This window comes from Tachysurus vachellii, chromosome 6 (assembly GCF_030014155.1).
Source record: "Tachysurus vachellii isolate PV-2020 chromosome 6, HZAU_Pvac_v1, whole genome shotgun sequence".
Classification (NCBI taxonomy): Eukaryota; Metazoa; Chordata; class Actinopteri; order Siluriformes; family Bagridae; genus Tachysurus; species Tachysurus vachellii.
The window spans coordinates 24,593,532-24,607,853 of record NC_083465.1 but is presented as its reverse complement, the minus strand read 5'-3'; the positions used below and the strand labels follow the sequence as shown (position 1 = coordinate 24,607,853).

The following is a 14,322-nucleotide window of genomic DNA, read 5'->3' as shown; positions in this document are numbered from 1 at the left end:
CAACCCATCGCAGGGCACACACACACACTCTCATTCACTCACGCAATCACACACTACGGACATTTTTCCAGAGATGCCAGTCAACCTACCATGCATGTCTTTGGACCGGGGGAGGAAACCGGAGTACCCGGAGGAAACCCCCGAGGCACGGGGAGAACATGCAAACTCCACACACACAAGGGGGAGGCGGGAATCGAACCCCCAACCCTGGAGGTGTGAGGCGAACGTGCTAACCACTAAGCCACCGTGCCCCCACGTTCTGAATTCTGAATGTCTCAATCTGAATCTCTAATTTTGAATTTCAGGCTGTTCTAAATTTTCCAGTTATTACAACAATCTGGTATCATTGTCTATCCTTTAATCCAAGCGGTCTGCTCAGCCAGGCTATTGACAGCTAGCCAACACCAGTTGAGCAGAAGCTGAAACATGAGCCGGTGTGCATGTGTCCGTTTCTCTTCTCCTCGGTTCGACAAAGCCTGAGACTGTCACTGACAGCCAGTCACAACTAGTGTTAACCAGAACTCTCAGGAGCGGGTGGTGACGACAGCGCAGGGCACACAGGCGACAGTCAGCTTAGAGCCTGAATCTATCCATCTGTGTCCATCTGTGCTGAGGGGATGATGTAGGATCATGTTTTCAGTACAAACAAGAGTTCATCCATTACGCACATACACCACGATGGCATCGAGGTCAGACCGCTATTTACAAAATGCACTCAGACGTGAAGAAATATATAAAAGCATAATAAATAAGGCTGATATTTTGGACTGACTGTGACATGACGTTTCGAGTGTTTATGAAGTCTAACCCCCAGTTGTGTTATCAAATCTAGCCAATTAACCAGAACACACACACACACACGCACACACACGTCTTTAAACCCCTGCGCTGTGCGAAGCTGTCTGCTTTAACCACATATTTAAAATAAACATGTTCAGAGGAGACTCATTTCTCCCAGGCATAAAAATACACTCGATGTGTAAATGACACCAGCTGTGTGTTACATAATCAAATATTCCCTATTGCAAATGTCTACTTTTTATTTTTAATAAGAGATTATTATGAAACACAAGCTACTGAGCAGTTCAGCCATATACAGATAAAAACTGATAATGCTGATGAGTCCAAGGGTGAATTCTGCCAAATGATGTACTGGTGTGTGTGTGTGTGTGTGTGTGTGTGTGAGAGAGAGTGTGTGAGTGTGTGAGTGTGTGTGTGTGAGTGTGTGTGTGTGTGTGTGTGCGTGTGCGCGTGCGTGTGCGTGAGTGTGAGAGAGAGAGAATGCGAGTGAGAGAGAGAGAGAGAGAGTGAGAGAGAGCAAGAGAGAGCAAGAGAGAAAGCGAGAGAGAGAGAGAGCAAGAGAAAGAGAGCGAGAGAAAGAGAGAGAGCAAGAGAGAAAACGTTAGAGCGAGAGAGTTAGAGCGAGAGAGAGAGAGAGAGAGAGAGAGAGAGAGAGATAGAGAGAGATAGAGCGAGCGAGAGAGAGAGAGAGAGCGAGAGAGAGAGCGAGCGAGCGAGAGAGCGAGCGAGAGAGAGAGCGAGCGAGAGAGAGAGAGAGAGAGCGAGAGAGAGAGAGAGAGAGCGAGAGAGAGAGAGAGCGAGAGAGAGAGATTGTGCACATCAGCATATTTAGGGAATGATTCAAAATGACAGAGAGGAAAAAAAAAAAAAAAACTTTTTTCTATTTTCACTTGATGTCCTTGGCTGCCAGTGTGAATATTTGCTAAAGATCCAACATGGCTAGCGATAAATAAAATAATGAGTGAGTTCACGATCAGATCAGATCTATATAACAAGAGCGTGCTAACAAGTCGTCTTTCAAAATGAACGTTTTTGAAAGAAGTATCGTTTTAAAAAGGGGGATAAAACCATGTGGATTAACCTTCACCTCTTACCTCTGGTCCAGGAAGCTGGCGTTCCAACATGCGGTCGAGGACAAGAGCAGAATGATGTCACTGAGGAAGAAGAGAAGCAAAATGAGTCGTTAATGTCCGATAGAGAAACCGTGTGAGGAAGAAAACAACCATTTTTATCTAGTGCTGGTTAATATTATGAATAGCAGCTACGCTAATCCTGAGGCATTCAAGCATCCTGAAGCATCTAGAGATGTTCCAGCTCCGGTTATGTTCCGCTTCCTGACGATTTCAGACATTTAAAGCGGAGATGTCCATTACGTGTGGTCTTTGAGGACAACATGAAGGATATTAATTGTAATAACACTCTCTGGTGTTTATAACAGTTTATAAAAATCACACCCAACAGTGTCACCCAAATGAGGATGAGGTTCACTTTTGAGTCTGGATTATTATATTGCTACAGTATAGTGTTGGCTCTTGGTAAATTAAAGGTCTTACATGAAACCGCTTGTGCATGGGAAGGAAAAATTTCACATTTTCAGGTGTAGTATTTGTAAGTGAAGTCTTAAAGAAAAACCTCTCAGCTCCAGATTTACAAATGGAGAGGAGTAAAGTTGTCTAATGTAGTATCAGCAAACAAGCCTACAACGAACACTACAAACGGTTTTACAGCAACACAAAACACTGTAATCAGATTAGACAATAAAATTAACACGGTGGGTTAATACTAGTGACCGTGAAATCATAAAAAGGTTGATTATCTACTGCACCCTAAAAATGCCTCTGTTGTTGGGAGCATGAGAAACCGAAACACGTGTTAAAGCCGCATCTGCCATGAAGGTCACGTCGGACCTGATAACTTAACTCACTTTGTGATGCTGGAGTCAGTGCTGTCCAGGAGCTTCAGCCTCCAACTGTTTAGACTATCCCTATTAATCAGGGAGATGCTTTTCGATGTGTTGATAATGCGGAAGTCTTCCGGGCAGCTCTGTGCATGAACACACACACACACACACACACACACACACACACACACACACGATAACAATAACCAAACAATTTCCTTCTGTGTACACTGCAAGGCCATCTCACATCTGAGTTTAGACTAAATGTATTTCCAAGCAAAGAATAAACAGGAAGTCCTAAACCAGGCTCAATTTCTGCTGGGGAAATCTTTCACCTGATTAAGAGCACCCCCTAGTGGACAAGAGTAACTATTCAGTGTCATTTAAACAGAAAGGAGACGCTCATTCATTCATTCACCTTCTACCGCTTATCCGAACTACCTCGGGTCACGGGGAGCCTGTGCCTATCTCAGGCGTCATCGGGCATCAAGGCAGGATACACCCTGGACGGAGTGCCAACCCATCGCAGGGCACACACACACTCTCATTCACTCACGCACTCACACACTAGGGACAATTTTTCCAGAGATGCCAATCAACCTACCATGCATGTCTTTGGACCGGGGGAGGAAACCCGAGTACCTGGAGGAAACCCCCGAGGCACGGGGAGAACATGCAAACTCCACACACACAAGGTGGAGGCGGGAATCGAACCCCGACCCTGGAGGTGTGAGGCGAACGTGCTAACCACTAAGCCACCGTGCCCCCCCAGGAGACGCTCATTACACAGGTAATTAATTAATTAATTAATAAGATGATTAAAAAAAACTGTCACTAAGGGAGTTTTTTTTTTTTTTTAAGTAGTCTTGTTTGTTCCCAGTACAAGTGCAGACCAGTGTACGAGGTCACACTCATGCTAATTGTGAAAGCATCTCGTACACTTGTCTGCACTTGTTCAGTGACCAATGATGACATCATTAGTGTCCGTAACACATGTATAGCACGAGTGGGGAATGTTGTGATATGCCACAATAATAAAAAAAGCACAATATTTGGTGTAGTATCGTGGTCTCCATGCGTGTTTGTGATGAAGTAAGATGAAGGTTCGATAGAATCAAGTGAGACTGAAACCAAGCCGACGCTGCAGAGGTATCAGAAGATATATCACATGTAATAAAGTGCCTCAAACCTTTAAAAGGTTTAGTAATAATCCAGAAACCGGTTCATAGAATGAACAACGTCTACATTTGCAGTGAAGAGAATCCTTCATTAAGGATTTCAACAACATGTTGTGTATCTTCTGAACAGTGTTGTAATGTAACAGAGTACAAATACTTCGTTACTGTACTTAAGTAGAAATTTCACGTATCTGTACTTTACTTCGCTATTTAAATTTATGTCAACTTTCACTTTTACTCCACTACATTTCCTAGATAAAATGTGTACTTTTACGCCGTTATATTTCCACTAAGCATCTTCGTTACTCGTTCCTACAAAATAAAAATCAGAAGAAATGTGTGTGACTGCAATAAGGGAGGTTTGGTGAATCACTGCTCCTAGATCGCATTACACACGTCCGCACGCTCTATTTCAGCGTAATGTTGCCAAAGGAGGAGGAAGCACAACTGAAACCGCCATGGAAGCACCTACTGGAGGACCTCCCGTTATCGTAGACGACCACCCCGACGATAGTGGTGAACTCGGTGAACAGGGTGAAGAAGATAACGTTATACACCTGTGGCCGTATTAGCAAGAAATGTTTCTGTACATTGGAATGAAAGATTCTTCCTACAGGATGAAGTGCCTCTTATGTCAACTGAAAATCACTGAAATTTTACTTTTTACTTTTACTTCAAATACTTAAGTACATTAAATATCAGAAAATGACTTTTGATACTTAAGTACAGTAAATATCAGATACTTTAAGACTTTTACTTGAGTAATATTCTAAAAGGTAACTTTCAGTTATGTTCTCCCCGTGCCTCGGGGGTTTCCTCCTGGTACTCCGGTTTCCTCCCCCGGTCCAAAGACATGCATGGTAGGTTGATTGGCATCTCTGGAAAATTGTCCGTAGTGTGTGAGTGCGTGAGTGAATGAGAGTGTGTGTGTGCCCTGCGATGGGTTGGCACTCCGTCCAGGGTGTATCCTGCCTTGATGCCCGATGACGCCCGAGATAGGCACAGGCTCCCCGTGACCCGAGGTAGTTCGGATAAGCGGTAGAAGATGAGTGAGATGAGTAACTTTCACTTCTACCAAAGTCTTTTTCTAGTACGATACTTGTACTTTTACTCAAGTATTGCTTTCTAGTACTTTATACTGTACAACACTGCTTCTGATATACTACCACGTTGCTGTACGGTGTTTCGTGATGTCTGACGCCTCACCTTGCCGTGTGACAGCAGCAGAAAGCTGTGGTCGCCTCCGCAGTGAATCCTACTGATGCTGCACTGATCTGGAGTCAGGAAGAAAATAAGCACAGTTAGTTTTCACAAACGTCATATCGATTTGTTTTTTAGCTAGGCGTCACAAAGATGAAAGAGCCGGTGTTGGATTGTGGTGTTGGTCAGCATCAAGGGCACTGAGGTGGACGTTGTGGACAATAAGTACCGGGGTGTCCACACAGACAAGCTGAAATGGACCAAAAACACTGACGCACTTTACAATAAAGGTCAGAGTCGACTGGAAAGTGTGCTTTGTCATGGAAGTGGAGATGATGAAAGAATCTCAGGCTGAAATGCTGAGGAAACTTCTCAGTATCCTTAACAGCGCGTCACACCCCCTGCATGAGTCTTACCGGTGACTGAGACCACTAACATTTAGAGACCACCCCAGACAAGCCCAGAACGCCACAGGAGGTATTTTCTACCAGTGACAATCAAACTTTGTAAATCCTCATATTTTACTTCTATTTATTTCTCATGTGTATTCTGAATCAACCGCTAGCATAAAGAATTTCCATCAGGATCAATAAACTTGTCTCGTCTTATCTAAGGGCTTTTTTACACCTGGTCACTTCATGTGTTGTCTCTGATCCGATAGCTATCTGATTTGTTAAAACTGTTCCGTTTACATTAGGCCACATAAATGCGTCTCGGCGAATCGGATATCGATCCGATCTTTCTACTCCCGCCCAAAATGCACATATATTTCACCTCATTTCCGGGGTAATTGAAATGGAACACGCTTTGGTGTATGCGGTTTTAAGAATGCAATCAAAAAGAAGACAAAAAAAAAAGAAAACAAAAAAAACTACGGTTATGCTACAAAAAAAACAGCATTTACTGTTTGCTGCGTTTTCGTGCATTTTCAGACCCAACGAGACACCTGGGTGAAAGATCACTTGTGAGTGACGTACTTCTGTTTGGGAGGAGTATAGCGCTGACGTATGTGGCTTGAACAACCAGATTCATTTACACCTGTCCAGTTTCATCTGAAACGCGTCCCAGACCACCTCCTGAAGTGGTTTGAACCATCGGATTTATATCCGTCTCAAAAACGTTTCGGAGGGCATTTAGACCTGGTCTTAGATCTGATCACAGAAAACACATGAAGTGACCAGGTGTAAAAAGCCCCTAACACTTGTTTTTCATGTACAACTCGTGACCAATGTAAAAGTGAAAGAACCTGCATATCTGCAAACTCTGTAAATAAAATGTTCCCACTGTGGTTTAACTGGAGTCTGAAGTCTGCTGATCGGTCAGATTCTGTGGTGAGTCACATGTACCAGCATTGTAACCAGCAAAACAGGAAAATGCCTCATGAAAGAAAAAAAAAAAGCATCTCATGTGCTGCTTCTGCAGTGTTGTGTTTAACCACCTGATTGTGTGTTGTTGAGAAAAGGCAGCTGGAGGTTTCGGACCGGCAGAGGGGTGGCGGCGTTTCCTTTAATCCCTAAACCGAGTTGGCCCTGAGCGTTACAGCCAAAGGCGTACACCAATCCGGTGGAGGGAACAAACGCCAACGTGTGGTGTCTGAAAGAGAAATAAAGGATTCATGTTCATGTTTTTTTTTTTAAATTATTCAAGCATTTTTGTGTTCTCCCGCATTGACTATTGCAATGCATTTCTGGCTGGGGTTCCTAAATCCACACTTAATACTGTAAACTGCAATGTGTGCAAAATTCAGCTGCTAGGATCCTGACTGCATGGTCTTGCACCCTAGTATCTGTTTGCACTTTTAACTTTATACACACCCAAGCGCTACTTACGCTCCTCACAAGCAGGACTATTGGTAGACACGGCTGTGTTCTGTAGGGGATAGGGCTTTTTCTCCTCGTACGCGCCTAGACTTTGGAATGCGCTCCCTCCTCACATCAGAAACGCACAGAACTTTAATACTTTAAAAAAAATCTTTTTTTTTTAGGGTAGCCATTTCTTGACTATTTTTGTGTGTGTGGGTATTTATATGTAGCTATGTATTACTTGTTTTACTTTATGCGTGTTGTATTCTCATTCGCTTTTTTGTAAAAACTTTAAAGGCGCTATATAAAAAAAAATATTATTATTATTATTTATTAGTAAAATGTTGTCAAAAATCTAATAAACAGGTTTTTAATGAATGCATTACAAATTTCATTGTAGACGTTTTTTTTCTTCTAAAAAGTCCCTCAGAAAATATCATGAATCTGGTTGTACCAAAGACACGATCTCCTACGCTGAAACACTGGCCCTTAGCTACCACGTGTTCCCAGATGTCTGCTGTTGAGAATGTTTCACCGACACCATTACTCCGAATGCAGCAATTTCAACTAAAATCAGCAACCCAACACCATCATTAATCGTAGTCTTTAACTCCTGAGTACCTTCCACAGGCGATTTGAGACACCTCGGTGCCCATGAGCTCCAACACCCTGCGTGGCAGAGTCTCGTTGCTGGTGGAGTCGTGTCCCAGCTGTCCTCGCGACCCGCTTCCAAAAGTAAACAGTCCTCCATCCTGTACAAACAAAATGAAATAATAAACCACTATTTGTTATTTGTCTATTGCAGATGGTACGTGTGTGCATGTGTATGCTCTTTCCATGCTCTAGCCCACCTAACAACATCTCATTACTCTTATCTAGTTATGTAATGTTTTTTTTTTTACTTCACTGATCCAGACGTATGTTATTTATTTCTAAACAGATCAAAATCCCACACAGCGCCAGTTTAAGCGAATCTGGATGCTTTGTTTGGATTTCATTCAGATCCAATAAAGTGACCCTAAGGACACCGAGGGGACCTGTACCTTGGTCAGAGCGGCCGTGTGTTCCTCCCCGCAGCTGATGTACACCACTTTCTGTGAGCGCAAGAATTTTATATGACACGGAACCTCTCGATCTGTTTGAACGAGAGAAATCACACAAACGTTTTTTTCCCCCATTCCATGCACACTGCTAAAGGAAGCTTACAGCCAAATCTTTAAAGGAGACCGTATACAAAACAACAAAAACAAATGTGCAAATCAAACGAAATTATCATCCAAGTCAAAGATAATTATGCCTTAACATCAAAGTCTTTTGCCTGAGGTGGAAAGTATTTCTCACTTTCTGGCTGCTATGGCTTTTTATATCAATGCAACGTTTGTTGTTTATCTGAATTAGGGACAAAATTCAGACTTAAGCGCAATACAAAAGATGTTCGGATGTGACTCTACCACTCATAAAAAGTGACCCCGTCTTTCGTTTAGACACGAAATAAAGCCTGCGATAAGATGTTGTAATGCACTGAAGCATGTATGTGGTGTTAGTGGAAGGAAGCCTTATGAGAAAGACTGGCTACGTATGGTTTGTCAAGGGAAGAAGGGAGACTGAAAATATCTTTAGCTGCGTAATAAATGAGGTATACACTATGCACTCTATTGTCAAGTGTAGGAATTTTAGCAGAGTCATATAATCTCTAACGGGATATATATATATATATATATATAAGTCTGAATTTTCCCATCAACTGGAAAACGGCTTATATGTCCGTTTTTTTTATATATATATATATATATATATATATATATACATTTTTTTTATATATTTTGAAAAATTATAATTATAACATTATCATTTAAAAGACATTTGTAAGATATCTTGTACAGCAGTGTGTCCAATTTTTTTTCTTATCCAGTGTTAGCACCTGGTAGCCTCACAACTCTTCCACTACATCAACAACGCCACAAAGCATTGAATGTGTGAAGCTACATTCCAACCTATATACACATACATACATACATACATACATACATACATACATACACACACATATATATATATACACATATACACATACACATATACATACATATATATATATATACAGGGAGTGCAGAATTATTAGGCAAATGAGTATTTTGACCACATCATCCTCTTTATGCATGTTGTCTTACTCCAAGCTGTATAGGCTCGAAAGCCTACAACCAATTAAGCATATTAGGTGATGTGCATCTCTGTAATGAGAAGGGGTGTGGTCTAATGACATCTACACCCTATATCAGGTGTGCATAATTATTAGGCAACTTCCTTTCCTTTGGCAAAATGGGTCAAAAGAAGGACTTGACAGGCTCCGAAAAGTCAAAAATAGTGAGATATCTTGCAGAGGGATGCAGCACTCTTAAAATTGCCAAGCTTCTGAAGCGTGATCATCGAACAATCAAGCGTTTCATTCAAAATAGTCAACAGGGTCGCAAGAAGCGTGTGGAAAAACCAAGGCGCAAAATAACTGCCCATGAACTGAGAAAAGTCAAGCGTGCAGCTGCCAAGATGCCACTTGCCACCAGTTTTGCCATATTTCAGAGCTGCAACATCACTGGAGTGCCCAAAAGCACAAGGTGTGCAATACTCAGAGACATGGCCAAGGTAAGAAAGGCTGAAAAACGACCACCACTGAACAAGACACACAAGCTGAAACGTCAAGACTGGGCCAAGAAATATCTGAAGACTGATTTTTCTAAGGTTTTATGGACTGATGAAATGAGAGTGAGTCTTGATGGGCCAGATGGATGGGCTCGTGGCTGGATCGGTAAAGGGCAGAGAGCTCCAGTCCGACTGAGACGCCAGCAAGGTGGAGGTGGAGTACTGGTTTGGGCTGGTATCATCAAAGATGAGCTTGTGGGGCCTTTTCGGGTTGAGGATGGGGTCAAGCTCAACTCCCAGTCCTACTGCCAGTTTCTGGAAGACACCTTCTTCAAGCAGTGGTACAGGAAGAAGTCTGCATCCTTCAAGAAAAACATGATTTTCATGCAGGACAATGCTCCATCACACGCGTCCAAGTACTCCACAGCGTGGCTGGCAAGAAAGGGTCTAAAAGAAGAAAAACTAATGACATGGCCTCCTTGTTCACCTGATCTGAACCCCATAGAGAACCTGTGGTCCATCATCAAATGTGAGATTTACAAGGAGGGAAAACAGTACACCTCTCTGAAGAGTGTCTGGGAGGCTGTGGTTGCTGCTGCACGCAATGTTGACGGTGAACAGATCAAAACACTGACAGAATCCATGGATGGCAGGCTTTTGAGTGTCCTTGCAAAGAAAGGTGGCTATATTGGTCACTGATTTGTTTTTGTTTTGTTTTTGAATGTCAGAAATGTATATTAGTGAATGTTGAGATGTAATATTGGTTTCACTGGTGAAAATAAATAATTGAAATGGGTATATATTTGTTTTTTGTTAAGTTGCCTAATAATTATGCACAGTAATAGTCACCTGCACACACAGATATCCTCCTAAAATAGCTAAAACTACAAACAAACTAAAAACTACTTCCAAAAATATTCAGCTTTGCTATTAATGAGTTTTTTGGGTTCATTGAGAACATGGTTGTTGTTCAATAATAAAATTAATCCTCAAAAATACAACTTCCCTAATAATTCTGCACTCCCTGTATATATATATATATATATATATATATATATATATATATATATGAATGTTGTTCTCTGCAGAGAGAGAGAGAGAGAGAGAGAGAGAGAGACACAGAGCGAGGGGGGGGACAGAGCAGGACAGAGAGAGAGAGGGAGGGACAGAGAGAGACAGAGAAAGACAGACAGACAGAGAAAAAAGAGAGAGAGAGAGAGATACAGAGAGAGACTCTGTCTGTCTGTCCACATTTCCATTTGCCATCGTTCACCTTTTCCCTTGAAACGGCGGCAGGATTCGGCATCTGGAACATGAACAGACTGCATTTTTCTGTTCTGTATTTGTGAGATCAGACCAAAAGCGAAAGCACTTAAACTGGCAGACTGGCACAGATTGGCAGTCATGCGGCAACTGAAAGTAGGATAAAGTGCAACTGTGTATTTTACTTCCTCTAAATAAGTTCTATAATACTGCAGAATTATTTATGTATGCATTATATAACTAACATTGTAGGGAATCCTTTGTACATTTCACTAGAACACTGTAGAAGAACTGACCTTGGTGTGATAGTTAAACACACTGCTGCACAACCATCTGCACAAGCTGTACATGCTGTTTGTCATTCAAATATTATCCCCGATCGTGTTCGCACAGTGGGTTATTGTGACTTCTCTTTATTTTATTATTATTTCTGCCTCTGAATGTTATACATAACTTAGTTTAATGCTGTTTTTTGTACCTGGATTTGCTTTTCCTTTTTGCGCTTTGCTGCTGTAACATAATTTCACTCACAGGATCAACAAAGTTTGTCTATCCATCTATCCGTCTACCTACCCATTCATCTCTTTCTACATCTACATCTCTTTCCATCTTCCCATCCATCCATCCATCCATCCATCCATCTAGCATAACAGTACTCCTGCTGTCCACTGCATCTCTCACCTTGCTCATCATTGAGCCCAAGCTGCCCAGCGCTGTTCCTTCCCCAGCCAAACACGGCTCCGGAGAGAGACAGGGCGAAGCTGTGGTCTCCTCCAGCGCTGATCTGAGCCAGTGGGATCCCACACAGAGACTTGAGCGGTTGAGGAGACAGAGAACTCGGCTCACCTTTCCCCAGACCCAGCTGACCGCTCGAGTTCTGACCCCACGTGAACAGCTGACCGTCTGAGAGGATTAGAAAGAAGTAGATCGCAAATGTCTGTCATATCGGTCAGTATATACATCAGTGGGTTGTTTCTAGCCCAGTGCATGACACAAAGGATTGTATGGAAATGTGTGATAAGAGTCCGAGATCTCACCTTTAGAAAGTGCGATACAGTGCTGGTTGCCACACATCACCTGTGAGATCCGGTACTCGCACAACTTCTTAATCAATCTGTATTAGTGCCACCGTAGAAATACAGAAATTACTTTTCAGACTTAAGATTAACTTAATAAAAAAATACTCTTTTAATTGTTGTGAATTCTATTATGTAAATAATAAGGCAGAGGGAAAATCAGGGAATTCTTTTAGTGAAGATCTTTCATTAAAGGTGGGGTGCAAGATGTTTGAGAAATGCTTCAGAAAACTGAGTCGGGCCGACAATCAAAACAAACGTGTAGCCAATGAGCAGAAAGGGGCGGGTCTTGTCAATATGCAGCGGAGCAAGTGTTCAGTGTGCATGTGTGACATTAGCAGAAAGCGATTGAAACATTGACATGGTGGATAAAAACGAAAAAGGAAAAAAGGCTTACGATAAGGCAAGAAGTAGGACCTGTGTTAATATAGGATCAGCTTTCCAGCGCTGGAGAGAACTGAAGGTCTTCAGCGTAAAACGGAGATAAATCTTTCACGGTACAACACACAGTACTACAAAAACACATGTGTGTATTACCATAGTATTACTCATTGAGTTCATTTATTGATAAAAAAAAAATACACCCTCGACCAGCTGCCCCAGCAGGTTCCGCTATAATAGTTGCCTGGGTTGCGTATGTATGTGTGGGGCGGAGCTATCAAAACAGGGGTGACACCCGTTTGGGTTAGGGGCGTGTTTGTTTTGGTGATTTCAAATATCAAGATTGGCTTTCAAACATCGTGCACCGCACCTTTAATATTTGGATATGAATATTCATGTTAATAAAATGCAACTTTCTTTATTGCAGCTCATTGATTTTTTTTTTTTATATTTTATTTTATTTTTGCTTTGTTTTGTTTTTTAAGCAGGTTTTTTTGACAGATATAAAAAGGAAAAGAAATTTTGCCTCATACTATTTTCATTCTCATTAGCAAACCAATCTTCCCTTAGAAATTTCTGCCACTCTAAATCTCATTTAAGGTATTAAAATAAAACATAACAGGACATCAAGACACAAATTCTCCCACAGCTTCGGTCTACAGTGAGTGGATGGAAATTTTAGAATTTGCACCATTTGAGGTTTAACTCTTACCCAGAGGCCTATATTTCTAGATTTTATAGACAATCTCCAGGAAATAAATATTTCTATCTTCAAAAGTAAATATTGTTCTCAGACCCATTTCTGCTCTCCGAGATGCCCCAAGTGCTTGTTCATAACCACCTAACATTTGAAGGCGTTAGCTTCAACCACTAAAATTCTGTCCACGGTTATCACACAGTCTTGACTCGTTTTATATCAGACTTAAACAAAACAATTCATTTGTATATACTGATTAAAGATGTCTGATAAGTGGAAGCCAGTGTACTTGGGCACTGGTGAAAAGGGTTAAGAAGAGTAAAGGCAGATGTAAAATTATTAGCAGCTGTGTAGAACTACTATACAACTAATGCTTTTCTACCTCACATGAAATGCCCATTATATCCCATGACACAAGTTCTACAACCTCTTACCGTGGAACTCGGACAGCTTCCTCTGCAGTGCCGAGCCCGAGCTGCCCCCGCTCGCCTGCGCCCCACGCAAACACCTGCCCTTGCTCATTCAGGGCCAGAGAGTGGGCCTGCCCACACGCCACGCCTGCAATCTTCTGGGCATCCAGCGCGCCGACCAGCTCTGTGAATACGGACACACATTATGAACACGTAAAGTAAAATAAAACGTACTATAATAAATGGTGGTTGTATCTCACTGGTTAAGACACTGGACGACTGATCAGATAGTTATGAGTTCAAATCCCAGGATCACCAAGCTGCTATTGCTGGGCTCTGGAGTAAGACCCATAAACCCTCAGCTGCTCAGTTGAGATAAAGGTAAATCGGACTGGATCAGGGTATTTGCTTTAAATATGAATGGTCTCTTTAAATTGATGGCGACATCAGTTAGTAATTATGTATCTGCAGTGTGACCTGCAGGACTCGAACCTGATACACTTCCTTGTAGTTGCATTGTATCTTACAGACTTTCATTTACTGATTCATATGCAGCAACCTCTGTGGATCCGGAGTGCATCCAATGATTCGGTCAGAATTCGGGAATACATCCTGTTCCATGCACACACTTTCACACACTCCTTCATACCTAGTTAAGCAAAGCCGATCCACCGACTGGCGCTTTTTGACTCACTTCTGCTTAGCCGGCCACTGCTGGGCAGTTGTGCCAGCTCAAATTCAGACAAGTCACACAACACTGAGTGAATTCCAGCTTCCACTTTTACAGTTTTGATGTTTGACAGAAAGTAAAACCTGTTGTAATTCCACTGAGCGGCACAATGCTTAGCTCTTCACACGTCTGCGTCTCAGTTACGAATAGTGACTCACCGACGTGAAATATTCTAGCACATTCAGTATTCAGTAAATAAACTTCAGAGTGAATATGAGCAGGTGGTGCTGGGAGCCGTGGTGTGTAG

At 42.0% G+C, this 14,322-nt stretch overlaps 1 protein-coding gene across 2 annotated transcripts in view; it reads right to left on the bottom strand.

Annotated features, from left to right (window-relative positions):
- Positions 1-14,322, bottom strand: part of LOC132847621 (probable E3 ubiquitin-protein ligase HERC3) — a 40,708-nt gene that overhangs the window by 23,228 nt on the left and 3,158 nt on the right. For both annotated transcript variants that reach the window (XM_060873084.1, XM_060873085.1), the window contains exons 3-11: positions 13,370-13,529; positions 11,819-11,895; positions 11,463-11,684; positions 7,925-8,016; positions 7,503-7,633; positions 6,518-6,672; positions 5,086-5,153; positions 2,726-2,844; positions 1,896-1,955 (exon numbers count right to left, since the gene is read on the bottom strand). In XM_060873084.1, coding sequence (XP_060729067.1) covers positions 1,896-1,955; positions 2,726-2,844; positions 5,086-5,153; positions 6,518-6,672; positions 7,503-7,633; positions 7,925-8,016; positions 11,463-11,684; positions 11,819-11,895; positions 13,370-13,529 — 1,084 coding nt within the window. The remainder of the gene's footprint in view (positions 1-1,895; positions 1,956-2,725; positions 2,845-5,085; positions 5,154-6,517; positions 6,673-7,502; positions 7,634-7,924; positions 8,017-11,462; positions 11,685-11,818; positions 11,896-13,369; positions 13,530-14,322) is intronic.